General features: G+C 44.9%; 1 protein-coding gene across 1 annotated transcript in view; it reads left to right on the plus strand.

The window, feature by feature from the left end:
- plb1 (phospholipase B1) overlaps positions 1 to 27,864 on the plus strand; it is a 163,151-nt gene that overhangs the window by 66,618 nt on the left and 68,669 nt on the right. Inside the window, exons 26-33 of the mRNA XM_072551369.1 lie at positions 198 to 279; positions 1,848 to 1,952; positions 3,142 to 3,237; positions 9,283 to 9,354; positions 12,614 to 12,730; positions 15,416 to 15,476; positions 18,298 to 18,356; positions 26,045 to 26,118. Coding sequence (XP_072407470.1) covers positions 198 to 279; positions 1,848 to 1,952; positions 3,142 to 3,237; positions 9,283 to 9,354; positions 12,614 to 12,730; positions 15,416 to 15,476; positions 18,298 to 18,356; positions 26,045 to 26,118 — 666 coding nt within the window. The remainder of the gene's footprint in view (positions 1 to 197; positions 280 to 1,847; positions 1,953 to 3,141; positions 3,238 to 9,282; positions 9,355 to 12,613; positions 12,731 to 15,415; positions 15,477 to 18,297; positions 18,357 to 26,044; positions 26,119 to 27,864) is intronic.

A 27,864-nucleotide genomic window follows, 5' to 3' on the forward strand; every position in this document is an offset into this window, starting at 1 on the left:
GAATGCAGGTTCAGCAAGTAATTGAGAAGGCGAATGGAATTTTGGCTTTTGTTCTTAGGACATTAGAGTTTAAAAACAGGAAAGTCTTGTTTCAACGTATTAGCCAAGATCTCAAAGCATGGTGTAACAGACTTGAGGTGCTATTTTCTATAGTAATTTGCTCATTTGATCAGTGCCTCCAATTCACTTCCCCACAGGGTGCTCTGTGAGTGTGTCATTAATCCACAAGATAATTCAATACAGTTGGAAAAACTCCAAGCCCTGAATCGTAAATATCAGGTATGTGACAAAGTTAGATTTAAATTTATGCAATAACTTTCAGACCCTCAGGACACTGCAAAGCACTTTATGATCAAAGAAGTGTCACATTTATCAACCAGTTTATGCACAGCAAGCTCCAAGAAATAATAATGTAATGTGATCAAATAAGCCATTATAGTGATGTTGTTTGACAGATAGATATTGACCAGTTAATAACCCCCTCTGCTCTTTTCTAAATGTTTATTTTTATTCATTCATGGAATGTGGGCATTGCTGCCTGGACCAGCTTTTGATGCTCATGCCTAATTTCCCATGGGAACATGCTAGTGAGCTGCCTTCTTGAGCTGTCTGCTGTGCGTAGACCAACAATGCCATTAAGGAGGGTGGTCTTGGATTTTGACCCAGTGACAATGAAGAGATAGCAACATATTTCTATGCCAGAATAGCAAGTAGCTTGGTGGGGAACTTGCAGGTGAACCCATGTATCTGTATCCTTGTCCTTCTAGATGGAAGTGAACATGTGTTTGAATAGTCCTGTCTAAGAAGCCATGGTGAATTTCTGCAAAACTTCTTGTAGATAACACACACTGCTGCTACTGTGTGTCAGTGGTAAAGGGAATGGGTGTAGTGCCAAGCAAGTGGACTGCTTTGTCCTGGATGGTGTCAAGCTTCCCGTATGTTGTTTGAACTGCACCCATCTAGGCAAGTAGGGAATATTCCATCACACTCTTGAAGAAAGTGGGGAGTCAGGAGATGAATTACTTGATCAAAGATTCCTAGCCTCTGACCTGCTCTTGTGGCCACTATATTTATGTAGCTAGACCAGTTCAGTTTCCAGTCAATAGTAATCTTCAGGATGTTGCTAGTTGGAGGTTCAATGATGGCAATACCATTGACTTTCAAGGATTGTCTACTGTTGGAGGTAGTGATTGCTTGGCACTTGTGTGTCATGAATGTAACTTGACAGCCCAAGCCTGGATATTGTCCAGATCTTGTTACATTAAGACATGGACTGCTTCACTCCCTGTGATGAGTCAAAATAGAGCTGGATATTGTGCAGTCATCAACAAACATTCCCACCTTTGGCTTTATATGGAGGGAAGGTCATGGATGAAGCAGCTGAAAATAGTTAGATCTTGGACACTACCTTGAGGAACTTCTGCAGAGATATTCTTGAGCTGAGATGACTGACAACATTGTTTGTTGTGCCAGTTATGATTCTAACAAGTGGTGTTTTCTGCCTGATTTCTATAGTATCAAAGGATCTTTAACATCCATATGAGAGAACTAATGAGGCCTTATATACACCTTATCTAAAACATACCACTCCTGACAGTCATCACCTTGGTTTAGAGTTTGCAGTCATATAATGGGACAATGTATATCAATTTAGCAGCTGTAAGTCCTGTGCCCAAACTGCACAGCTTTTAATCCCAGCATTACATTCTTGGGCCTTTCTATTCTGGTTTTAGGTCCCTTGAATATGCAGAGGTCACCAATGAACATTTATCAGAAATCTTCAGTGTCTTTTGGCCAAATTGTGAAATACCTGCACTAATTCAAATTAACCCACTCTCCTCTTCCAGGAAAGAACTCATAAGTTGGTTGAGTCTGGAAGATATGACACCAGGGAAGACTTCACTGTGGTTATCCAGCCATTTCTAGAGAATATTGAAATACCACGAAACAAGGTAATTGAAGGAAAATATGGAGCTAACAGCTTGTTTATTTCTGATGATTGGATGGGTTAAGTTGATGCAATGTTGCTTAACATTTCTGCCTTTTCTTTAGCTCTATGGACATCATAAGTGGTTGAGGAGCTAGTCTATTGATCTAAATGACCTCAATGACTGCTAGCCTACTGTGGAATCCAACTTTTAGAAGACATTTTTAACTCTTTTATGGTTGACCATCCAAACAATGGGAGGCCTGGTCCATGTTAATAACTGAACCTCAGTGAAATGCAGCCAGCTAGCTACCCATTCTAAGCAGACATGCAGAGGCAGCTGGCTGCATTTATATAAATGTAATATTACCCATCTAGCAGCGAAGAGGGTTAATTATGGACAAAGGTTTTATGCACATTTCTGGACTGTGGAAAAATGGGGTGCAGGGAAGTGAATTGTTCAAGGTGGCAATAACCCAAACTATTGTCATGGGGTACATAGGATCTCTTTTGCTCCCCTTCATAAGACCAACAAATACTATTTGGATGTAAAGTGAAGGGGAACAAAGGATTTTACAGCTACTGGAAATCTTCATTAAGCATCTCAACCCTTTAATAGCCCTGGTTAAATCCGAAGGTTTGGTGGGTGTAAGGTTGGGGGTAAATAACTGACAGACGAAAATGATGAAAGAAATATTCAGGCATTGAGTTTGCAACTCAGAAGCTCTCCCACTGTTTGATGACTGCTAATGTAGAGATGGTGCTATATGAAATGGTTAAGACCCTAACATGTCACTCCATAACATGTTGAGCTTTTGGTCACCAGAAAACATGGCCCTACATCTGAATCTCTGCTCACCCCTGGCACTGGGAATACAGTTGATTATGCCAGTGTGAGGTTGGTGAAGATATAGCAGGTGCCATCAAAAGTTGGCACGTGCGGCTTATTTTGATCAAAATGCCAGATCTCTCTTAGCGTACTTCGGATGTATTGCAATATATTTCGAGAGAATCAGCTTGCATTGCCTTGAAACAAAACATTCACTTCTAGCATCTCAATCACTGGGTCCATTCATCCAACTTCTGTTAGGAATAGGAGCTCTGATCACTAGGCCAAATGAGGCCTCTGCCCCTGTCATTTCAGATATGGTGCACACGAATGACGAATGAGGTACAACCTTTCACTAATATCTCCTCTATTTCTCTTTCCCCAGGACGGCCTGCCCGACAGTACTTATTTTTCACCAGATTGCTTTCACTTCAGTTTGAAGGGTCATTCACAGGCAGCTCGGGGTTTATGGAACAACTTGGTAAAGTATTTGATCATTAATGTTTCAGTTGACCTTTTGTTGAAGATGTGCTTGTTCAGTTGGTATCTGAATCTCTTTCTGACCTGAAACCAAGACACAGAACCAGAGATTGGTCATAGTGTAGGAGAATGCTAATTACTAAATTCTAGGCATTGAGAAACAACGCAAGGTTCACCCTTTTCGGGAGGATGGAGAGAAAGGTAAAAGATTCTTTTATTGTGTCAATCTGATTCCAAAATTGGAAACACAGACAGATCATGCCAGGCTATTTGGTTTAAAAATATGTGCTAAAAATTAGAGCCTGTTTTTGGATGCAGGTTTTTTTTTAAATCTGAACACCCCCATTTTGACAGGAAGCACACAAACTTGGCGAAGTCTCCTCATTAACCTGAAATGGTAACATTGGCCAGTTATATGAGGGCTAAACAGCATTCGCTGATGTCCAGCAGTACAGCTAGACTGCACTACTTAAAGACAGTCTCCTGTTTAAATGGGGAGCTGCACTCAGTGGAAGAGAACCCTTGTCGGCTGTCTCTACTTGTGTAATTGCTTTATTCAAGTAGGTGCTTCACCATACACATAGCTGATGAGCGATAATACAGAGCACTTCATTTGAAGACAAATACTAACATTTACAAATGACAGGCAGTCGCACAACTAACATAGGGATCCAACACATCAATGCCAGCTAGTCACATGAAATTTTGCATCTTTTGCTTCAGCAATGACCTAGAAGCATCCTTCTGACAATATGAAGGCCCAAACAACACACAGTACTCCAACAGTGATTTTACTCAGACGTCACCAGCACATCTGGAATTTTACATTTTTACATTCCGAATCTTTGACTAAAGCTCAGTATTTTATCAATTTTTATACCTGGTCCACATTAGGTACCATTTCTCATGTATTGTGAATGGAACCACCAAAGGCTTTGCTCTCCCCATTTCCACACAACTTTCCCCATTTAAAGGAGAATGTTTTACCAAAATGAGCCACCTCATGTTTACTGACTTCAGTCTCACCTGGGCTTTTTTGTCCATTCAGCCAAATAGTCAAATCTTGCAACTTTCTTTTGCATTCTGGATTAGTTATTATGCCTCCTGTTGTAATTTGGACACCACTTCATTTAAACTTAGATCATTGTATTGAATGGACGGAAATGACCCCAGTACAAATTCCTGAAGAAACTGCCATCAAATACTCTGCTAAACTATCTTTGACTGCTGCTCCATGTTTCTCCTTCTTCTGTCTTGCTTGTAATCTCCCTAATTCTCCTTCAATAACCTTCTGTGTGATACCATGTTAAAGACAGCACCAAATTGTGGTTTGTTTTTGTATCTTCACGCTCCCTTGGACAACAATATTAAACATAACGTGAAGTGGAGGCAATGGTCCAGCAGTACTGTCACTAGACTATTATTCCACAAACTCAATTAATGTTCGGGACCTAGATTCAAATCCTGCCATGGCAGATGGTGGAATTTGAATTCAATAGGTAATCTGGAATTAAAGGTCTAATGATGACCATCAAACTGTTGATTGTCAGAAAAACCCCTATAGCACATGAAAGACCTTTAGGGAAGAAAATCTGTCATTCTTAGTCTAGTCCACATGTGATTCCAGACCCACAGCAATGTAGATTGACTCTTAACTCCCTTCTGGGCAATTAGGAATGGGCAATAAACATTGGCCTCGCCAGAGACATCCACATCCCATTTGTGAATGATTCTGTATCAGTGTCTGAAGAGTTGCAAGTGATGCTGAGCATTGTATAATCATAAGTGAACATCCCTATTTTTGATTAGATTACTTACAGTGTGGAAACAGGCCCTTTGTCCTGGAGCAATTATAACTTCTGACTCAAAGTTGGGTGTGCAACAACATCAATTTGCCTTGACCATAGCTAACAGAAGTGTTCTTTGGTGCAAAGCCACACCATGAGTGAATGAAACAGCAGGCAAAAATCTTAGTCGAGGAGATAGATTTGAAGACATATTTTAAAAGGTTAGAGAATGTTAGTGAGATGGTGTTTTAGATAAGGAATTCTAGAGTTTTGGGCCTAGGTAGCTGAAGGTATTGTTTCCAACAATGGAGTGATTAAAAAACATGAGGGATACTCATGAGTCCACAGCTAGGATCGTGTAAAGAACTTACAGTAGGAGAAAAGAAAGAGAGAGGGTGTAGGTCTGGAGGAGGTTACAGAGACAGGGAGGGGTGTAGGGTTGAAGGAGATTACAGAGATAGGGAGGGTTGTAGGGACTGGAGGAGATTACAGAGATGGGAAGGATTGTAAATCTGGAGTAGATTTCAGAGATAAAGAGTGCTATAGAGATAGAGGAAATTACAGGCATAGAAAAAGGTGAGGCCATGAAGGAATTTGGAAATGAATTTAAAAAGTTGAGTTCTGACTTGACCTGATTGCTTTCTTTGTCCCAGTCCTCTGTTGGTCAAAGAAGGATGAATTTAAAAAGGGAGGTGATGTAGCGAATTATTAAACTACATATAGCTCAATGTTTCAAATACATCACCCAGGTCCTCAAGTAATAAATGACTAATTTATTGAAAACAAATTTGCTCAAGTTAAGATGCAAAGAAGGTTTACACTGTATGATGGTAGTGAAGGATAGGCATGTCCCGTTGAAGAGCTGATAATGTGTTGCTGGAAAAGCACAGCAGGTCAGGCAGCATCCAAGGAGCAGGAGAATCGACGTTTCGGGCATGAGCCCTTCTTCATGAATGGCTTTCCTGAAGAAGGGCTCATGCCCGAAACGTCGATTCTCCTGTTCCTTGGATGCTGCCTGACCTGCTGTGCTTTTCCAGCAACACATTTTCAGCTCTGATCTACAGCATCTGCAGTCCTCACTTTCTCCACTATGTCCCGTTGAAGGCAAAGGATAGAAAGGGCAAGATTCGTGAACCATGGATGACAGGAGAAATTATACAACTAGCCACGAGGAAAAGGGAAGTTACATAAGGTTTAGGCAGCTAAGAACAGAACAGGCCCTGGAGGAATATCGGAAGAGTAGGACAAGTTTTAAACAAGGAATCAAGTAGGCGAAAAGGGGTCATGAAATAGCTTTAACAAGCAGAATTAAGGAAAATCCCAAAGCATTTTATTCTTATATAAGAAGCAAGCCGGTAACTAGATAAAGGATTGGTCCACTAAAAGATAATGAAGGAAGGCTGTGTGTCAAACCTGAGAGAATGGGTGAGATTCTGAATGATTACTTTGCATCAGTGTTCACTGAGGAGAGGAACATGATGAATCTTGAGATTAGAGATAGAAGTTTGATTAGTCTGGATCACGTTGGCAGAAGTAGGGAAGATGTGTTGGGTATGCTAGAGGTTATTAAGGTGGACAAATCTCCAGGACTGGATGGGATCTGTCCCAGGTTGCTGAGGGAAGCAAGAGAGGAAATAGCTGGGGCCCTGACAGATATCTTTGTGGCATCATTAAATACAAGTGAAGTGCCGGAGGACTGGAAGGTAGCTTATGTTTTCCCTCTGTAAAAGAAGGGTAGTAGGGATCTTCCGGGTAACTACAGATCAGTGAGCCTGACGTTGGTGGTGGGGAAGTTGCTGGAGAGGGTACCGAGAGATAGGATCTATTTATATTTAGAAAAGAATGAGCTTCTCAGTGATAGGCAACATGGTTTTGTGCGGGGGTGATCATGCCTTACCAACTTAATAGAGTTCTTCGAGGAAGTGACCAAGTTGTTAGATGAGGGAAGGGCTGTTGATGTCATATACATGGACTTTAGTAAGGTTTGATAAGGTTCCCCATTGTAGACTAATGGAGAACGTGAAGTCACATGGTGTGCAGGGTGTTCTATCTAGGTGGATAAAGAACTGGTTGAGCAACAGGAGACAGAGAGTAGTAGTTGAAGGGAGTTTCTTGAAATGGAGAAAGGTGACCAGTGGTGTTCCACAGGGGTCAGTATTGGGGCCACTGTTGTTTGTAATATACATAAATGATCTGGAAGAGGGCACTGTTGCTATGATCAGCAAGTTTGCAGATGACACAAAGATTGGTTGAGTAGCAGAAAGTATAAGGGACTGTCAGAGAATACAGGAGGATATAGATAGACTGGAGAGTTGGGTGGAAAAGTGGCAGATGGCTTTCAATCTAGACAAATGTGAGGTGATGCATTTAGGCACATCTAATTCTAGAGTGAATTATACAATGAATGGAAGAGCCTTGGGAAAAGTTGATGGGCAGAGAGATCTGGGAGTGCAGGTCCATTGTACCCTGAAGGTTGCTGCACAGGTGGATAGAGTGGTCAAGAAGGCATATAGTAGGCTTGCCTTTATTGGATGGGGTATTGCGTATAAGAGCTGGCAAGTCATGTTACAATTGTACAAGACATTTGTTCGACCGCATTTAGAATATTGTGTACAGTTCTGGGCGCCACATTACCAAAAGGATGTGGATGCTTTGGAGACGGTGCAGAGAAGGTTTACGCGGATGTTGCCTGGTATGGAAGGTGCTAGCTATGAAGAGAGGTTGAGTAGGTTAGGCTTATTTTCACGAGAAAAAAGGAGATTGAGGGGGGACCTGATTGAGGTTTACAAAATTGTGAAGGGTATAGGCAGGGGGAATAGAGACAAGCTTTTTCCCAGGGTGAAGGATTCAATAACCAGAGGTCATGCTTTCAAGGTGAGAGGTGGAAAATTTAAGGGGGATACACGCAGCAAGTACTTCACACAGAGGGTGGTGGGTGTCTGGAACACATTGCCAGCAGAGGTGGTTGAGGCAGGCACTGTAGATTCCTTTAAGATGCATCTGGATAGATGCATGAGTAGGTGGGGAGCAGAGGGTTACAAATGCTTAGGAATTGATCGACAGGTTTAGACAGTACATTTGGATCGGCTCAGACTTAAAGGGCCGAAGGGCCTCTTCCTGGGCTGTAAATTTTCTTTGTTCTTTGTTCTTCTCTAACTACCCATCTTAAAATCTAACACAGTCACACAATCCTAAGTCTGGAAAAATATTATAAAAACTCTGAAGAGTTTTATCTGAAAATTACTTTGGCAAGTAACAACCAAATTAATAAAAATAATTATTCCTATATTGTCCAAATATTGGTTTCTTGCTGAAGTTATTTTGCTGACAAGCCGTTAGCATTGAGATTTCTTCCTGAATCAGGTATGGCTGGTTGAATTATTTTTATCTGGAGACAGTGGAGATAGATTCTGGATTCTCCCTGGAGAACTCTTAGGTTGCAGCAATGAAGACATCCCCTGTAATTCCCCTCCACTTGTTATGATGAGATATTCTAGAGGATTTACAGCTCTGGAATGTTGATGACAGCAAGTTTCAGAGAAAATAGATGAAATTCCAAAAGCTGTTACTCCAGACAAGATATCTCTCTGATTGCATTCAAATCCAATAGCTTGATCACACCTAATGACTGGACTACATGGTCTCTCTTGAAAGTGTTACAGTCTTGGCATCTCTAATCATGTAGCTTGTGTTCTGTCTAAAAATAACATTTCAGCTGCTTTGTCCTCTGATTTGGAAAGTGTTCTTTTTAAAATTTTCAGGCTGTGCATAAATGTCCAATCAATTATATTATACATGAATATTTCAAATAATTCACCTATTTAATACCTGCACTCTTGGCAGTAAGAAAGCTTCACTGCAGATTTCCACAATAATACATTTATGTATATTGTATTCGCAAAACGATGAAAACATAACTGATACAACATGATACAAAATGTTAGCAGGATTAAAGTGTCACAGCAAGAATATAAATTAGTGCCAATGGTTTTTCTTATGACCTTCCTGGTGCTGTGGTGTTAACCCTTCAATCAATGACCTTTTGTCAGAATTATAGGATAATAGAAATGAGTAAAAGCTGAGGATGACAGGAAAAACACAGAAGATCGATGACAGGGTTCATAAGGGTCCTAATTTGATTGAGACATGAGAGATCCATGATAATAAAAAAGAAACATAATAGTCAGATTCAGTTCCAAAACAAAACAGGATGAGGAGAATGAATTTTGGATCTTTGTGATGGTTTTGTTTTCATTCAGTTGGAGCCTCTTGGTGAAAAGAATGCCAATCAAACGTTTGATGGTCACATCAACATCAGCTGTCCTTCAAAGGTACGTTTCGTATGGCTTAATCTATAATTTAGTTTGCTTACACTTCAATGGCAAGCTGACTGGTATTTATTCCCATGCTTTCCCCGGGTTGTCATATTCTGAGCTTTCACTTCTGGTTCTAACCACAAACTATTGTAAAATTGAACAGCAGTGTTGAACTGTGGCGCACTCCATGATGTTTCAGGCTGCCAGGGTGCTGGACAGTAACTTCCTGCAAATTTACTCCAAGAAATACATTTTTAACATAAGAAATAAGTCAACATTTCAACAAATCAGAAAAGAAAAAAACCTAAAGGCGGCACAGTGGCGCAGTGGTTAACACTGTTGCCTCACAGTGCAGAGACCTGGGTTTGACTCCCACCTTAGGCGACTGTCTGTGTGGAGTTTGCACATTCTCCCTGTGTCTGTGTGGGTTTCCTCTGGGTGCTCTGGTTTCCTCCCACAATCCAAGGATGTGCAGGTTAGGTGAATTGGCTGTGCTAAAATTGCCCATAGTGTTCAGGGATGGGTAGTTTTGGTGTATTCGTCTGGGCAAATGGAGAGCAGTAGGGGAATGGGTCTGGGTGGTTTACTCTTCAGAGGGCTGGTGTGAACTTGTTGGGCCAAAGGGCCTGTTTCCACACTTAGGGATTCTATATTCTATTTTCTCTTCTAGTCAATCCAGAAACCTTTTTTTCATTACAGTTCAGTTCAGACCCTTAGGCACCATGAGTTCAATATCTCCAAATATTTCAGAGCCCAGCCAGCTGAATGGGGCCTATCACACTCAGTTAGTTTTTAAAGGTTACAAGACCATAAGACATAAGAGCAGAAATTAGGCCATTCTGCCCATTGTGTCTACTCCGCCATTCAGTCATGGCTGATAAGTTTCTCAACCCATTCTCCTATTTTGTCCCTGTAACCCTTTATCCCCTTGACTGTCAAGAACCTTGACAGTTGTCTGGTGGCTCAGTATCTAACTCAAGTAGAAAAGAGCACAATTGCAGTGTCAGGCTTATGCTCTATAACCATTCAACCAATTTATAGTTTTGATTGATTGATTGATTGGTTGCTATCAAGCAAGCATCTCATTCAATATCCCATAGTGGTTACAGATTTCTCAGTCAATGAAAGTATTAAGAAGTTGTTACTACTTATGAAATCCTATGACTATAATCCTATAATCTTAAACAGAAGATGTATATTAATATTTCACTGCATTATTCACAATGTTGCTTCTATTCTATATCTTCATTAAATTTATCCTTTGATATCCTATGAGATACAGTGAAAAGTGCTGTTTTGTGTGCTGTACAGGCAGATCATACCATGCAAAGTGCACCAGAGTAGAAGAACAGAGTGTAGAATACATTGTTACAGCTGCAGATAAGGTACGGAGAGAGAGAAAGAGATCAGAATTAACATTTGAGAGGCCCATTCGAAAGTCTAATAATAGCACGGAAGAAACCGTTCTTGAATCTGTTCATCTGTGTATTCAAACTTTTATATTTTCTGCCCAATGGAAGGGGGTGAAAGAAAATATAACTGGAGTGGGAGGGTCTTTTATTATGTTGATTATTTTCCTGAGGCAGGGGAAGGATAGATGGAGTCAGTATAGATGGAAGGCTGGTTTGTATGATTGACTTCCACCACTCTTTGTAGTTTTCTTGCGGTCTTGGGAAGACCAATTTCCATAACACACTGTGATGCATCTAGAGAGGATGCTTTCTGTGGTGCACCTATAAAAGTTGGTAAAAGTCCTTGTGCACATACCAAATTTCCTGAGCCTCCTGAGGAAGTAGAGACATTGTGTTCTTTTCTGACCATCACATTGACATGGGTGGGCCAGGACAGATTGTTGGTGGCTCATCACTTCCAACAACTTGATGCTCTCGACCATGTCTACCTCAGCACCGTTGATGCAGACAGGGCTATGGCCTCCACTTGTCTTGGCAATGGTTTACTAATGGTGTAAGTGAGAATACAGGATTTTGTCCCAACAATGAACATTACATACAAAACATAAATATAAGAAAAAGAAAAACAAAAATGCAATTATATAGACAGCAAGATCTGTGAATTGCAAACTAAATATCAAAGGATAAATTTAATGAAGACATAGAGTAGAAGCAACATAGTGAGTAATGCAGTGAATATGAATGTACATATTCTGTTTAAGATTATAGGATTATATTCATAGGATTTCATTAGCAGTAACAACTTCTCAATGCTTTCATTGACTGAGAAATCTGCAACCACTATGGGATGTTGAATGAGATGCTTGCTTGATGAGCGTGTGATCTGTAATGTCAAGTGTTTGTGGTACTTGGATATTGCAAGTAAAGAGTCACCATAGAAAACAAACCTAGATACTTCACAGAAACATAAGGAACGTTCACAAAGTTGATCCTGGATATGAAAGGATTTTCTCAAGAGGCGAGGCTGAGTGGGTTGGGCCGATACTCATAGAGTTTAGGAAAATGAGAGGAGATTTTATCAAAACATGGAAGAACCTTAGGGACATTGACAGAGTAGATGAGGAGAAGTTGTGTAGATCCAACTAATAATATTCCAAATTAGTATTTGTATCATTTCTTCATAACAGAATGGCAAATGGGAGTATAGTGGATGTCAAAAAATGAATGATGGATTATAGAAATGATCATTGATAGGATGTAGAAAGGCCACCCAGTGGTGAATGGAGGAAGATAGAGAGGACACTCAATGTGATCAAATTTCTAAGTGCAATTGGAGTACGGGATGTGAATATATTCTCATTTCCGATCATAATTTAGTTGGGCTGGTGAGCAAAGAGAGTTGATGGGATAGAAGATCACTCATTTCAACCAATGAATGTAGATGGTGACAGATTGAAAATTTCACTTGACTGGCCAACAAGGACCTTAGGGTAATGCTCTGGGGACATGGGTACCAATTCACCTTGACAGATAATGAAATTTGAATTAATAAATTAAAATTCCAGAACAAACAAAGGATGACTAATGGTAACCACTGCTGATTATCATAAAAACTCATCTGTTATCCTTTAGGGCAGGAAATCTGCCACCCTTACCTGGTTTGTACTACATGTGATTCCAGACCCACAGCAAAATGGAGGACTGCCCTCTGGGTAATTTGAAATGAATGTTGGTCTGGCCAGTGACGCCTGCATCGCAGGAATGAAGAATTTTTTAAAAAATCCTTAAGTAGGATATAATAACCATTCGACATTTAACTTAACTAATCAATACTTTTTGTTTTCATCTTATGCTAATTCCAGGAGCAGCCTTACTTGAGGACATACAGAAACAGTAATTTTACTTATCCAAATAATCCTGGGCAGCTGACGACAGTGGCCCCTAAGACCACTGAAACCACAACTGTTCCATCGCAAGAGGTTTGTGATAAATGCAGTCAAAAATTGTTTCAAGAAAATGGGTCTTTGAGGATTAAACCTAATCATCTCCCAACCTATTCCAAGCAGAGTCGGTGATGGATTAATGAAATGAAAATTGGGGAGGAAATATTGGGAAGGTGTAGAGTGGGGTTATGCTTCACTATTGTCCACTATACACCACCATTCAATATGGACCTATACACTGCAATGATTTTCTTTATGTTAACTTGTTAGTTGGTATCCTTCAAAACCTGGAGCTGTCCAGTGATAGAATTTCAGATTCTTGTTGGGAAATTGCTCAAAAACCCATTCCTTGCTTTTGGCCTTGGTGTTTCAACTTGCACATACTCAGGATGGAACAGACTATCCCCATTGTTCAACCTCTTACAGCCAGTTGGTGAATAGATTGGAAGTTTATCTTTACTCAATTTTATTATAAAATAAAGAACTGTGAATGCTGGAGATCTGAAACAAAAAACACAAATCACTGGAGAAACTCTGCAGGTTTGGCAGCATCTGAGGAGAAAAAGCAGAGTTAATGTTTCAAGTCCAGATAGGAATGGTGGAGGCATTTGGACTCGTAGTTCCTGACTTTATTCTTTCACCAGCAGACTTCTACAGAAACTGTTTGTTGGTTCAGTTGGTACAGATCATCATTGGATGAGAGTGAAGGTGGGATCAAATTCTTCTTGAAGCTTCCAGTAGTACTGAACGAGTTACTGTACAGGTTAGGATACAATGTCATGTCAATGGAGAAACCTGACTATCAGTGAGATAATGGTTCAGGTTAGATCCAACTTTCCTCAATCCAATTCCACTGGAAAGACTTGCATCATGAAAATCTAGACCCTAAAGTTTCCTCGGAGATGCTGTAACTTTCCCAGACGTATGGCACTTCTTTGATTTCCTTGATCATGACATTTCCTCAATTATTTCTGCCATTCATAGGTTATGTCTACTACAACACTGTGTAACTCAGTAACATTGCTCCACACTGTTCCAAAGACCAGAGAACATGAGTTTCTCCTGGTTAAGCCAATGGGCAAAGGTTGAGACACAGCATAATCTGAAACCTTGTTAATGGTAACTTATCTTTTCAATGCAGTTGGTGAAAAACTAAAAAAAAGAAGAAATTAGAGTCTGAGAAAAAGAAGTAGCAAGAAATATAAAAACAGACTTCTGCAAGTATATAAAAAGAGAAAGAATAGTTAAAGTGGTCATTGGTTCCTAAACATGTGGAATTGGGAAATTCATAATGACAAACAAAGAAATAGCAAGGGTTTTGAACAGACAATTTTGTATCTGTTGAATGATGTAAAAGGCACCAAAGAATAGTAGAAAATCAAGAGGATAAAACAATCACCTTAATGAGAGAAACAGAATTCAGAAAACTAACAGCATTAAAGTCTGACAAGTTCCCTGGATGACATGCATCCGAAAATCTTAATTGGCTACAGAGATAGTGGATGTATTGGTTATAATAATTAAAAATTACCTGGATTCTGGGAACATTCCAATGCGGAATACTGTAGATATAATGCCTCTATACAAAAAAGGGAGGAGACAGAAATAGGAATCTGTAGACTAGGTAGTCCAACACCTATCATTGGAAAAGTGCCAGGATCCACTATTAAAATGGTAGCAGCAGAATATGTAGCAAGTCATAATACAAGCAGGCAGAGTCAACAGTGTTTTGTGGAAGTCAGAAGGTGTTTGACAAAATCATTAGAGTTATTTGGGGATGTAACAAGCAGAGTGTGTAAAGGCCAACCAGCCAATGTGGTGTCAAAAGTGCATTTGACAAATTCACAAAAATTGTTATTGAACAAGATAAGAATGAATTGGCCTGAAACAGCCCAACGTAGCAATCACTGTCAGTTTGTACTCCTGCAATGACTGTTAACAACCTCAATAGAGCTCCACACCTCTGGCTGGTCTTCCCTTTGAAGCTCTTTCATGAAGTACATGAAGTGTACTTGAAATTAGAGTTCTCCTTCATAGTGCTGGATCATTGGGGAATTCAACTACACTACTCTTTTTATGGTAGTAATTGCTATGGGAATTTCATTCACTAGCACACTGAAAAGATTGGAACATTTAAATAGCTTCTCTCTGTGTTAGTGACTAAGTGTAGGTGAACAAATGAGTGCCTGTGAATAGGTGGGTGAACATATACACATGTAAGTGGGTTGGATGAGTGAGATGAGGGGGTATGGTGGGTTAGCTAAGTAAATAAGGGAGACGGGTTGGCATCTGGTAGAGTGGTGGGATGGTAATTGGCAGTATAGCAGGTAAGTAGGGTGGCAGTTTGGTGAGGTTGGGGTTTTGGTTGGCATAGACTGTCAGGTTGGCTCAGCAGAAAGGGTGTTCATGGTGAGAGAGGGTCAGAAAGGAAGTCAGAAGGTCTGAGGGAATCAGACAGACTGGAATATCTTGCCTATGTTGTTGTGGGTAAGGATGGAGAACCTGCTGAGTTTTGTTTCAGCCTTCTGAGAATTGGTTGAGTATTGTGAGTGGCTTGGAAGGGATCCAGCCACTGTTAATTCCATCACAATTTCAGCAGAAATTACTTTGAGGAAACTCCAGCCAAGCTGTAGCAAGTTGAGGGAACTATGGGAAGCTATTCTGTACTTAAACATAACTAGAGATGAATGGGTTGAGTTTGAAGTCTGTGATTACTTACAGATCTTCGGAAGCCAGTTACTTTGTAAGGACAGAGCTCCATCAGACGTTATTCCCAATTCGGGTAAGTATAGATTATTTAAAGTAAGTTTGCTGCTTGTCCCTCTTTCCATTATTATCTCCCAAAAACATACATGATTACTAAGCTTAGAGGGTTGACCTGCCACCAACAACCTCATTGTCTGAAGACTAGAGTTCAATATCCAAGGATCACTGATCACTGATCATTCAATACACCAAATGAAGTAATATCCTGTGAGTGAGCCAGCGAGTCAGAGTCATTAATGACATTGAAAGAGGCCATTTGGCCCATTTAGTCCATTCAGTCAACCCTACTCTTCTGTTCAATCCACATAACCTTCTAAGCTTAATTCCTTTCAATGCCCATCCAATTTTTTTCAGGATCATTGATTGTTTCCACTTTGAACACCCTCCTAAACAGTGGGTTTCAGATCATTAACCAAACCTGTCATAATCTTGTACACTTCTATCAAATCTTCCCTCAGTGTTCTGTGCTCCAAGGAAAACAGTCCCACCTTTTCCGATCTAACATTGTAAGTAAAATCTTCCATTCTTGGAACAACCTCCTCATGCTGAAGAATCTCTTCTGCATCTAATCAAAGACCCTCACATCCTTTTTTTGAAGCATAATAAAACGTGCTCATGGTCATCTCGTAGACACAGATATGCACAGCACAGAAGTAGGCCATTCAGCCCATCATGTCCATATCAGTCAACAAAAGTTTGACTAAATTACATTACATAGCCCTAGAGGCTATGGCACATAAATGAACATTTAAATACTGCTTAAATGTTATGAGATTTTCAAAATAAACCACTCTTTTAGCCAGTGAGATCCAGACTCCAACCATCCTCTTTGTGAACAAAATCTCCTCAACATCCTCCTAGGCTTCTCCCTCTTACCTTGTCCCAAGGTATTGACTCCCTTATTAATGGAAAAGTTGCCTTCCTAAGCACTCTGTCTATGCCCTTTATAACCTTATACACCTTCGTCAGGTCCCATCTCAGCCCTTGTTGAGACAAGGAAAACAATATCAGTCTACTCAATCTTTCTGTATTGTACGGACTCTCCAGCCCAGGCAACATTTGGTAAACACAATGAGCCTCTTAACAAATCCATGTTGACAACCCTGATTTATCCCCATATCTCCAAGTGCAACTAAATTTCTGTCCCTCAGAAATCTTTCTAACAATGTCCCAACCACAAAGTTAAGCTGACGAAAGTGTAATTTCCTGGCTTATCTGTTCCTCCCTTTTGTAATAGCGATTCAATATCAGCAGTCCTCCAGTCCCCTGGCATCTCTCCTTTGATCAGAGAGGATTTGAAAATTACTGCCAGGCCCCTTGAAATCTCCTTCTTTGCCTCCCTCAACAGCCTGGGATATATCTCAACCAGGCCTGTGAACTTATCACTTTTAAGGTTGCTAAACTCACCAGTACCTTCTCTATATTTATTTTAATTTCTTTTAAAATTTCAGACCCTACTTTGATGTCTGTACCTGCATCATCCTTTTCCATTGTGAAGGCTGATGTAAAGTATTCATTAAGAGCTAGTTATATATTTCAAACTACCTTTTTGGTTTTCCCCGCCAATACTTTCCTAATTTCCTCACTGCATTTCTTATTCTCTTCTAAGGACTCTGCCATACTGAACCCTCAGTATCTGCCATCAGCTTTTTCTTTCTTCATTTTAATCTTTACAACTGAGTTCTCTAGTCTTCTTTTAAAGTTAATTCATAGGACGGGGCATCGCTGGCTGTGCTAGCTTTCATTGTCCATCCCTGGTTGTCCTTGAGAAAGTCATGCTCCCAACTTTTGTCTTTGTGCAAACATCATTCACTATTATCATCCCACTGCTATGACACATTTGATCTGCAAGTAGCTGCTCCTAGTCTACTTGGGTCAAACTGATTTCTTGATGAAGGGCTCTTGCCCGAAACATTGATTCTCCTGCTCCTCAGGCGCTGCCTGACCTGCTGTGCTTTTCCAGCACCACATTCTTGACTTGGATCAAACTGTATCCTACATTAGTAAAATTAGACTTTTAGCCAGTTTATAAGATTTATTCCTGGCCCATCAATATCCTTATCCATAATTATCTTAAATCTAACTGAGCTATGGTCACTACAGTCAGTTTTGCTAATAACGCGGTAGTTCCAATCTCGTGCAATCTTGTGATATAATGAAATTGTGTAATAGCAGCACCATTTAAACTAATAGGGCCGGAATCTGGTTATAACCAATACACGCTTTAAAAGCTTGCGCTTTAGAAACACTGTCTCCAATTCGTCAATCATGTTAAAGTGAATTTACGTTAATGAAACCCGTGCTATAGCAGAATGACCTGTATTTCCAAAATGCTTACCTACTGGTATCCTTTCCATCTGCCCAGGACTCACTTCCAAATATCAAGTCCAGAATTAACATCCTTTGTTGGGCTTTCTACATATTGGCTAAAACAGTTCTCCTGGATGCAATTTAAGAATATTGTCTCCCTCTCCCGACCTTGCACACTAAAACTATTCCACTTAATATTGGTACATAAAGTCCCCAAGTGTTATTGTCATTTTATGTTTACACTTCCCTGAAATGTGATTACCTATTTGATGCTTCATTGCTCCCTAACTGTTTGCCACATGGTGTCAGACTGGAATTCTGTATAGACTGGATAGGGAGAAGGTGACGGATTCACTGCTTAAGCAACGTTAACAGTCGGTGAGGATTTTAATCTGGTACAGACCCACAAGCGTTTACAAATGTTGCATTGGACAAAAGAGATGCAATGAACATTTCCTGGAGTTTGGCCCATCCGCATTCTCAGCCATAAGTGATTACATGATATTCTTGACTTGACTATTTTACAGTTCACTCTCTACGACCGGCTGATGTGAAAGTGATCGGAGCAGTGGGCGACTCTCTGACGGTTTGTGCAGTAGTTAACTCTGCAATTAAACTTTAAAAAGGGACAAATTATAGCATCTGTGCATCAGTAATTAATTATCTTACTGCACCATTTATAATAGCAGATGGTCAGTGATATTGATAACAAATGAATTGTACCAACTGTACTATGTACATCTTAGTGATAAATTCCATGCCAACTGATATTTGTATATTTATAAGCAGGATTTTTTAATCTCCAGAGAAACAGCCAACAATTTATTATGAACAATATTGGTATTGAAAATAAAACCAAACAAAATGCTACAGCTGTGATTTCCTGGCCTAACAGTGGTGATGTAGTTTAACATGCCGAGTTTGGAGTTTAATGACCACATTGCAGCTCCTGCCCAAACTTCAGTTCACTCACTGGACATGAGCCTTTCAGGGGAGGCTACAGCGTGGTGTTCATCTCTCATTTCCCAAGAAAAGGTTATATCAGTTATATCCACACCCAATTTTCCCCAGAAGCCAATCTGCACCCCTCACCTAATCTACACCGGACCCACTCTGAACCCCTCACCCAATCTGCACCCTTCACCCAATCTGCACCCCTCACCCAATCTGCACCCCTCACCCAATCTGCAGCGGACCCAATCTGCACCCTTCACCTAATCTACACCGGACCCAATCTGTACCCCTCACCCAATCTGCACCCCTCACCTAATCTACACCGGACCCAATCTGCACCCCTCACCCGATCTGCACCCTTCACCCAATCTGCACCCCTCACCCAATCTGCACCCTTCACCCAATCTGCACCCCTCACCCGATCTGCAGCAGACCCAATCTGCACCCCTCACCCAATCTACACCGGACCCAATCTGCACCCCTCACTCAATCTGCACCCCTCACCCAATCTGCACCCTTCACCCAATCTGCACCGGACACAACCTGCACCCCTCACACAATCCGCACCCCTCATACAATCTGCACCGCACCCAATCAGCACTCCTCACCCAATCTCCACCCCTCACCCAATCTTCACCGGACCCACTCTGCATCCCTCACCCAATCTACAGCAGACCCAATCTGCACTCCTCACCCAATCTGCACCCCTCATCCAATCTACAGCAGACCCAATCTGCACTCCTCACCCAATCTGCACCCCTCATCCAATCTACACCGGACCCAATCTGCACCGGAACCAATCTGCACCCCTCACCCAATCTGCACTGGACTCAATCTGCACCCCTCACCCAATCTGCACCAGACCTAATCTGCACCCCTCACCCAAACTGCACACCTCACCCAATCTGCACCCCTCACCCAATCTGCACCGGACCCATTCTGCACCCCTCACCCAATCTGAACCCCTCATCCAATCTGCACCGGACCTGATCTGCACCCCTCACCCAATCTGCACCGGACCCAATCTGCACACATCACCCAATCTGCACCCCTCACCCAATCTGCACACATCACCTAATCTGCACCCCTCACCCAATCTGCACCGGACCCAATCTGCACCCCTCACCCAATCTGTACCTGACCCAATCTGCACCGGACCGAATCTGCACACCTCAACCAATCTGCACCCCTCACCCAATCTGCAGCCCTCACCCAATCTGCACCGGACCCAATCTGCACCCCTCACCCAATCTGCACCAGACCTGATCTGCACCCCTCACCCAATCTGCATCCCTCACCCAATCTGCACCCCTCACCCAATCTGCACCGGACCGAATCTGCACGCCTCAACCAATCTGCACCCCCACCCAATCTGCAGCCCTCACCCAATCTACACCAGACCCAATCTGCACCCCTCACCCAATCTGCACCAGACCTAATCTGCACCCCTCACCCAATCTGTCTCCCTCACCCAATCTGCACCCGTCACCCAATCTTCACTGGACCCACTCTGCATCCCTCAACCAATCTACAGCGGACCCAATCTGCACCCCTCACCCAATCTGAACCCCTCATCCAATCTACACCGGACCTGATCTGCACCCCTCACCCAATCTGCACCGGACCCAATCTGCACCCCTCACCCAATCTGCATGGGACCCATTCTGCACCCCTCACCGAATCTGCACCCCTCACCCAATCTGTACCGCACCCAATCTGCACCCAACCCAATCTGCACCCCTCACCAATCTGCACACCTCACCCAATCTGCACCGGACCCACTCTGCATCCCTCACCCAATCTACACCTGACCCAATCTGCACCCCTCACCCAATCTGTCTCCCTCACCCAATCTGCACCCCTCACCCAATTTACACCGGACCCAAACTGCACCCCTCACCCAATCTGCACTGGACCCAATCTGCACCAGACCGAATCTGCACCCCTCACCCAATCTGCACTGGACCCAATCTGCACCCCTCACCCAATCTGCACCGGACCCAATCTGCACCCCTCACCCAATCTGCACTGGACCCAATCTGCACCAGACCCAACCTGCACCTCTCATTCAATCTGCACCGAACTCAATTTGCACCCCTCACCCAATCTGAACCGAACTCAATCTGCTCCCCTCACCCAATGTACACCGGACCCAATCTGCACCCCTCACCCAATCTACACCCCTCACCCAATCTGCACCCCTCACCCAATCTGCACAGGACCCAATCGGCACCCCTCACTCAATCTGCACCCGACCGAATCTGCACACCTTACCCAATCTACACCCCTCACCCAATCTGCACCGGACCCAATCTGCACCCCTCACCCAATCTGCACTGGACCCAATCTGCACCCCTCACCCAATCTGCACCCCTCACCCAATCTGCACTGGACCCAATCTGCACCCCTCATCCAATCTGCACCCCTCATCCAATCTACACCGGACCCAATCTGCCCCAGACCCAATCTGCCCCCCTCACCCAATCTGCACTGGACTCAATCTGCACCCCTCACCCAATCTGCACCGGACCGAATCTGCACACCTTACCCAATCTGCACCCCTCACCCAATCTGCACCGGACCTAATCTGCACCTCTCACCCAATCTGCATCCCTCACCCAATCTGGAGCCATCACCCAATCTTCACCGGACCCAATCTGCACCCCTCACCGAAACTGCCCCGGACCCTAATCTGCACCCCTCACCCAATCTGCACCGCACCCAATCTGCATCCCTCACCCAATCTGCACCCAACCCAATCTGCACACCTCACCCAATCTGTACCCCTCACCCAATCTGCACCCCTCACCTAATCTACACCGGACCCAATCTGCACCCCTCACCCGATCTGCACCCTTCACCCAATCTGCACCCCTCACCCAATCTGCACCCTTCACCCAATCTGCACCCCTCACCCGATCTGCAGCAGACCCAATCTGCACCCCTCACCCAATCTACACCGGACCCAATCTGCACCCCTCACTCAATCTGCACCCCTCACCCAATCTGCACCCCTCACCCAATCTGCACCGGACACAACCTGCACCCCTCACACAATCCGCACCCCTCATGCAATCTGCACCACACCCAATCAGCACTCCTCACCCAATCTCCACCCCTCACCCAATCTTCACCGGACCCACTCTGCATCCCTCACCCAATCTACAGCAGACCCAATCTGCACTCCTCACCCAATCTGCACCCCTCATCCAATCTACACCGGACCCAATCTGCACCGGAACCAATCTGCACCCCTCACCCAATCTGCACTGGACTCAATCTGCACCCCTCACCCAATCTGCACCAGACCTAATCTGCACCCCTCACCCAATCTGCACACCTCACCCAATCTGCACCCCTCACCCAATCTGCACCGGACCCATTCTGCACCCCTCACCCAATCTGAACCCCTCATCCAATCTGCACCGGACCTGATCTGCACCCCTCACCCAATCTGCACCGGACCCAATCTGCACACATCACCCAATCTGCACCCCTCACCCAATCTGCACACATCACCTAATCTGCACCCCTCACCCAATCTGCACCGGACCCAATCTGCACCCCTCACCCAATCTGTACCTCTCACCCAATCTGCAGCCCTCACCCAATCTGCACCGGACCCAATCTGCACCCCTCACCCAATCTGCACCAGACCTGATCTGCACCCCTCACCCAATCTGCATCCCTCACCCAATCTGCACCCCTCACCCAATCTGCACCGGACCGAATCTGCACGCCTCAACCAATCTGCACCCCCACCCAATCTGCACCCCTCACCCAATCTGCACCAGACCTAATCTGCACCCCTCACCCAATCTGTCTCCCTCACCCAATCTGCACCCGTCACCCAATCTTCACTGGACCCACTCTGCATCCCTCAACCAATCTACAGCGGACCCAATCTGCACCCCTCACCCAATCTGAACCCCTCATCCAATCTACACCAGACCTGATCTGCACCCCTCACCCAATCTGCACCGGACCCAATCTGCACCCCTCACCCAATCTGCATGGGACCCATTCTGCACCCCTCACCGAATCTGCACCCCTCACCCAATCTGTACCGCACCCAATCTGCACCCAACCCAATCTGCACCCCTCACCAATCTGCACACCTCACCCAATCTGCACCGGACCCACTCTGCATCCCTCACCCAATCTACACCTGGCCCAATCTGCACCCCTCACCCAATCTGTCTCCCTCACCCAATCTGCACCCCTCACCCAATTTACACCGGACCCAAACTGCACCCCTCACCCAATCTGCACTGGACCCAATCTGCACCAGACCCAATCTGCACCCCTCACCCAATCTGCACTGGACCCAATCTGCACCCCTCACCCAATCTGCACCGGACCCAATCTGCACCCCTCACCCAATCTGCACCAGACCCAATCTGCACCCCTCACCCAATCTGCACTGGACCCAATCTGCACCAGACCCAACCTGCACCTCTCATTCAATCTGCACCGGACCCAATCTGCACTGGACCCAATGTACACCGGACCCAATCTACACCCCTCACCCAATCTGCACCGAACTCAATCTGCATCCCTCACCCAATCTGAACCGAACTCAATCTGCACCCCTCACCCAATGTACACCGGACCCAATCTGCACCCCTCACCCAATCTACACCCCTCACCCAATCTGCACCCCTCACCCAATCTGCACAGGACCCAATCGGCACCCCTCACTCAATCTGCACCCGACCGAATCTGCACACCTTACCCAATCTGCACCCCTCACCCAATCTGCACCGGACCCAATCTGCACCCCTCACCCAATCTGCACTGGACCCAATCTGCACCCCTCACCCAATCTGCACCCCTCACCCAATCTGCACAGGACCCAATCGGCACCCCTCACTCAATCTGCACCCATCACCCAATCTGCACTGAACCCAATCTGCACCCCTCACTCAATCTGCACCCTTCACCCAATCTGCACCCCTCACCCAATCTGCACCGGACCCAATCTGCACCCCTCACTCAATCTGCACCCCTCACCCAATCTGCACTGGAACCAATCTGCACCCCTCACCCAATCTGCCCCCCTCACCCAATCTGCACCGGACTCAATCTGCACCCCTCACCCAATCTGCACCCCTCACCCAATCTACACCGGACCCAATCTGCACGCCTCACCCAATCTGCACCCCGCACCCAATCTGCACCGGACCCAACCTGCCCCCCTCACCCAATCTGCACCGGACCCAATCTGCACACCTTACCAAATCTGCACCCCTCACCCAATCTGCACCCCTCACCCAATCTACACCGGACCCAATCTGCACGCCTCACCCAATCTGCACCCCGCACCCAATCTGCACCGGACCCAACCTGCCCCCCTCACCCAATCTGCACCGGACCCAATCTACACACCTTACCAAATCTGCACCCCTCACCCAATCTGTACCCCTCACCCAATCTGCATCCCTCACCCAATCTGCAGCCCTCACCCAATCTTCACTGGACCCACTCTGCATCCCTCACGCAATCTACAGCAGACCCGATCTGCACCCCTCACCCAATCTGCACCCCTCATCCAATCTACACCGGACCCAATCTGCACCCCTCACCCAATCTGCACCGGACCCAATCTGCCCCCCTCACCCAATCTGCACTGGACTCAATCTGCACCCCTCACCCAATCTGCACCGGACCGAATCTGCACACCTTACCCAATCTGCATCCCTCACCCAATCTGCAGCAGACCCAATCTGCATACCTCACCCAATCTGCACCCCTCACCCAATCTGCACCGGACCCAATCTGCACCCCTCACCCAATCTGCACCGGACCTAATCTGCACCCATTACCCAATCTGCATCCCTCACCCAATCTGCAGCCCTCACCCAATCTTCACCGGACCAACTCTGCATCCCTCACCCAATCTACAACAGACCCAGTCTGCACCCCTCATCCAATCTGCACCCCTCATCCAATCTACACCGGACCCAATCTGCCCCAGACCCAATCTGCCCCCCTCACCCAATCTGCACTGGACTCAATCTGCACCCCTCACCCAATCTGCACCGGACCGAATCTGCACACCTTACCCAATCTGCACCCCTCACCCAATCTGCACCGGACCTAATCTGCACCTCTCACCCAATCTGCATCCCTCACCCAATCTGGAGCCATCACCCAATCTTCACCGGACCCAATCTGCACCCCTCACCGAAACTGCTCCGGACCCTAATCTGCACCCCTCACCCAATCTGCACCGCACCCAATCTGCATCCCTCACCCAATCTGCACCCAACCCAATCTGCACACCTCACCCAATCTGCACCCCTCACCCAATCTGCACCCCTCACCCAATCTGCACCGGACCCACTCTGCATCCCTCACCCAATCTACACCTGACCCAATCTGCACCCCTCACCCAATCTGCACCGAACCAAATCTGCACCCCTCACCCAATTTAAACCGGACCCAATCTGCACCTCTCACCCAATCTGCACCAGACCCAATCTGCACCCTTCACTCAATCTACACCCCTCACCCAATCTACACTGGACCCAATCTGCACCCCTCACCCAATCTGCACTGGACCCAATCTGCACCAGACCCAACCTGCACCTCTCATTCAATCTGCACCGGACCCAATCTGCACCGGACCCAATCTGCACCCTCACCCAATCTACACCCCTCATCCAATCTGCACCCCTCACCCAATCTGCACCGGACTCAATCTGCACTCCTCACCCAATCTGCACCAGACCCACTCTGCACCCCTCACCCAATCTGCACTGGACCCAATCTGCACCAGACCCAACCTGCACCCCTCATTCAATCTGCACCGGACCCAATCTGCACCCCTCACCCAATCTACACCAGACCCACTCTGCACCCCTCACCCAATCTACACCGGACCCAATCTGCACCCCTCACCCAATCTGCACCAGACCCAATCTGCAACCCCCTCACCCAATCTTCTCCAGACCCAATCTACACCGGACCCAGTCTGCACCCCTCACCCAACCTACACCCCTCACCCAATCTGCACCCCTCACCCAATCTGCACCAGACCCAATCTGCACCCCTCACTCAATCTGCACTGGACCCACTCTGCACCCCTCACCCAATCTGCACCGAACCAAATCTGCGCCCCTCACCCAATCTGCACCCCTCACCCAATTACACTACTCCAAATTTACACACCCACCAAATCTACACGCCCCACCCAATTCACACTCCCACACAATCTACACTCCCACCCACTCTGCACCCTTCCGAAATCTACACCTGTCCCTTGTTTGTTAGCTTGTTTGAAGACTACAACATGTAATGGTATTAATTGTCTTGTAGGCTGGCAATGGAATAGGCTCCAAACCTCATGATGTTCTGGACGTCTTAACACAGTACAGAGGCTTGTCCTTCAGGTAAAAGGCACTACTTATGAAATAAAGTTCCTGCAACATTACTGACAATGCACAATCATCTGAATTTCAGAAATATGGGATTATTATTGTGCCTGGAGCAAGGTCCCAATATTCACAGGTTTTGCTTTGGTTCCATTTGAACTCACTGGGCAGAATGCTCCCCTCCTTGCTGTAGTCTAGGTAATGATGAGAAAACACAGTGACAATGGAAGCCTCAATAAAAGGTGCAGGTGAAAAGAGAAGTCTGAGACAGACGGTCAGTGTCATTGAAAGAAGCGGGCAAGGTGAGAACCATAAGACAGGCAGTCAGCATCACTGAGAGGAGTGGGCGAGGTTAAGGCACAGAGACAGACAGTCAGTGTCTGTGAGAGAAGCTGACAAGGTGAGGACCCTGTGACAGGCAGTTAGCATCACTGAGAGGATAGGGTGAGATGAGGACCCTATGACAAGCAGTCTGTGTCACTAAGAAAAGTGGGTGAGGTGAGGACCATGTGATAGACAGTCAGTGTCACTGAGAGGAGAGGGTGAGTATGTAGACAAGAAGTCAAGAACAGGACTCCGTAGCAAGCAGTCAGAACTAGATTCATTGAAGCTATTTGGCATAGGTTTTTGCCCTACCAGGGAAAGAAGCTAACTGTTTGATGGGTCTCTGATGAAAGCTTAAGGTCTTTTCTTTTCTTAAATTTTAACGTAACATACAAATTGATGGTTAAGACTTAAAAGACAATATAAGTAAGTGAATAATATAATTAATCCTTATTAAGGCTGGGAATTTCTGCAGCAAATAGGAGCTCCTGGATACCATTGAGTACAGGAGTTGGGAGGTCATGTTTTGGCTGTACAGGACATTGGTTAAGCCAATTTTGGAATATTGTGTGCAATTCTCATCTCCCTCCTATTGGAAGGGTGTTGTGAAACTTGAAAGGGTTCAGGAAAGCTTTACAAGGATGTTGCCAGGGTTGGAGGGTTTGCTATAGGGAGAAGCTGAATTGGCTGGGGCTGTTTTCCCTGGAGTGTTGGAGGCTGAGAGGTGACCTTATAGAGGTTTATAAAATCATGAGGGGCATGGATAGGGTAAATAGACAAGGTCTTTTCCCTGGGGTGGCGCAGTCCAGAGCAAGAGGCCATAAGTTTAGAGTGAAATGGGATAAATTCAAAAGGGACCTAAGGGGCAACTTTTTCATACAGAGGCTGGTGTGTGTGTGGAATGAGCTGCCAGACAAAGTGATGGGGACTGGTACAATTAATATTTAAAAGGTATCTGGATGGGTATATGAATAGGAAGATTTGAGAGGAATATGGGCCAAGTGCTGGCAAATGGAACTAGATTAGGTTAGGATATCTGGTTGGCTTGGACCAATTGGACTGAAGGATCTGTTTCTAAGCTGTTTCCATGACTATATGACTCTATGACCATTCTGATCCAGAGTAAATACATGTGTAGTGATTGTTTGAAATTCCACTAGCTTCAGCTAATAGTTATGAATTAGAGACAGAACTGCAGACCCTGCAATGCACCAGGGAGCAGGGAACCTTACCTGGATATTTGTTACCAGGACGCTGCCACAGTTCTTAGGGTCTCCTGATTTGGTCAGGGCAGGAGTGTGGTAGTATGAATGAAGCAGGTAAGGGGACCCAGAAGGACAGGAGTATCAGCCTTTGCAATTGTTCCAATAGATTTACTCATTCTGTTTTGGTGAGAGGGGCGTCTGTAGGGTGGATGAGCAAACTGACAATGAAGGCAAA

This window comes from Chiloscyllium punctatum, chromosome 3 (genome assembly GCF_047496795.1).
Source record: "Chiloscyllium punctatum isolate Juve2018m chromosome 3, sChiPun1.3, whole genome shotgun sequence".
In the NCBI taxonomy this organism is placed as follows: domain Eukaryota; kingdom Metazoa; phylum Chordata; class Chondrichthyes; order Orectolobiformes; family Hemiscylliidae; genus Chiloscyllium; species Chiloscyllium punctatum.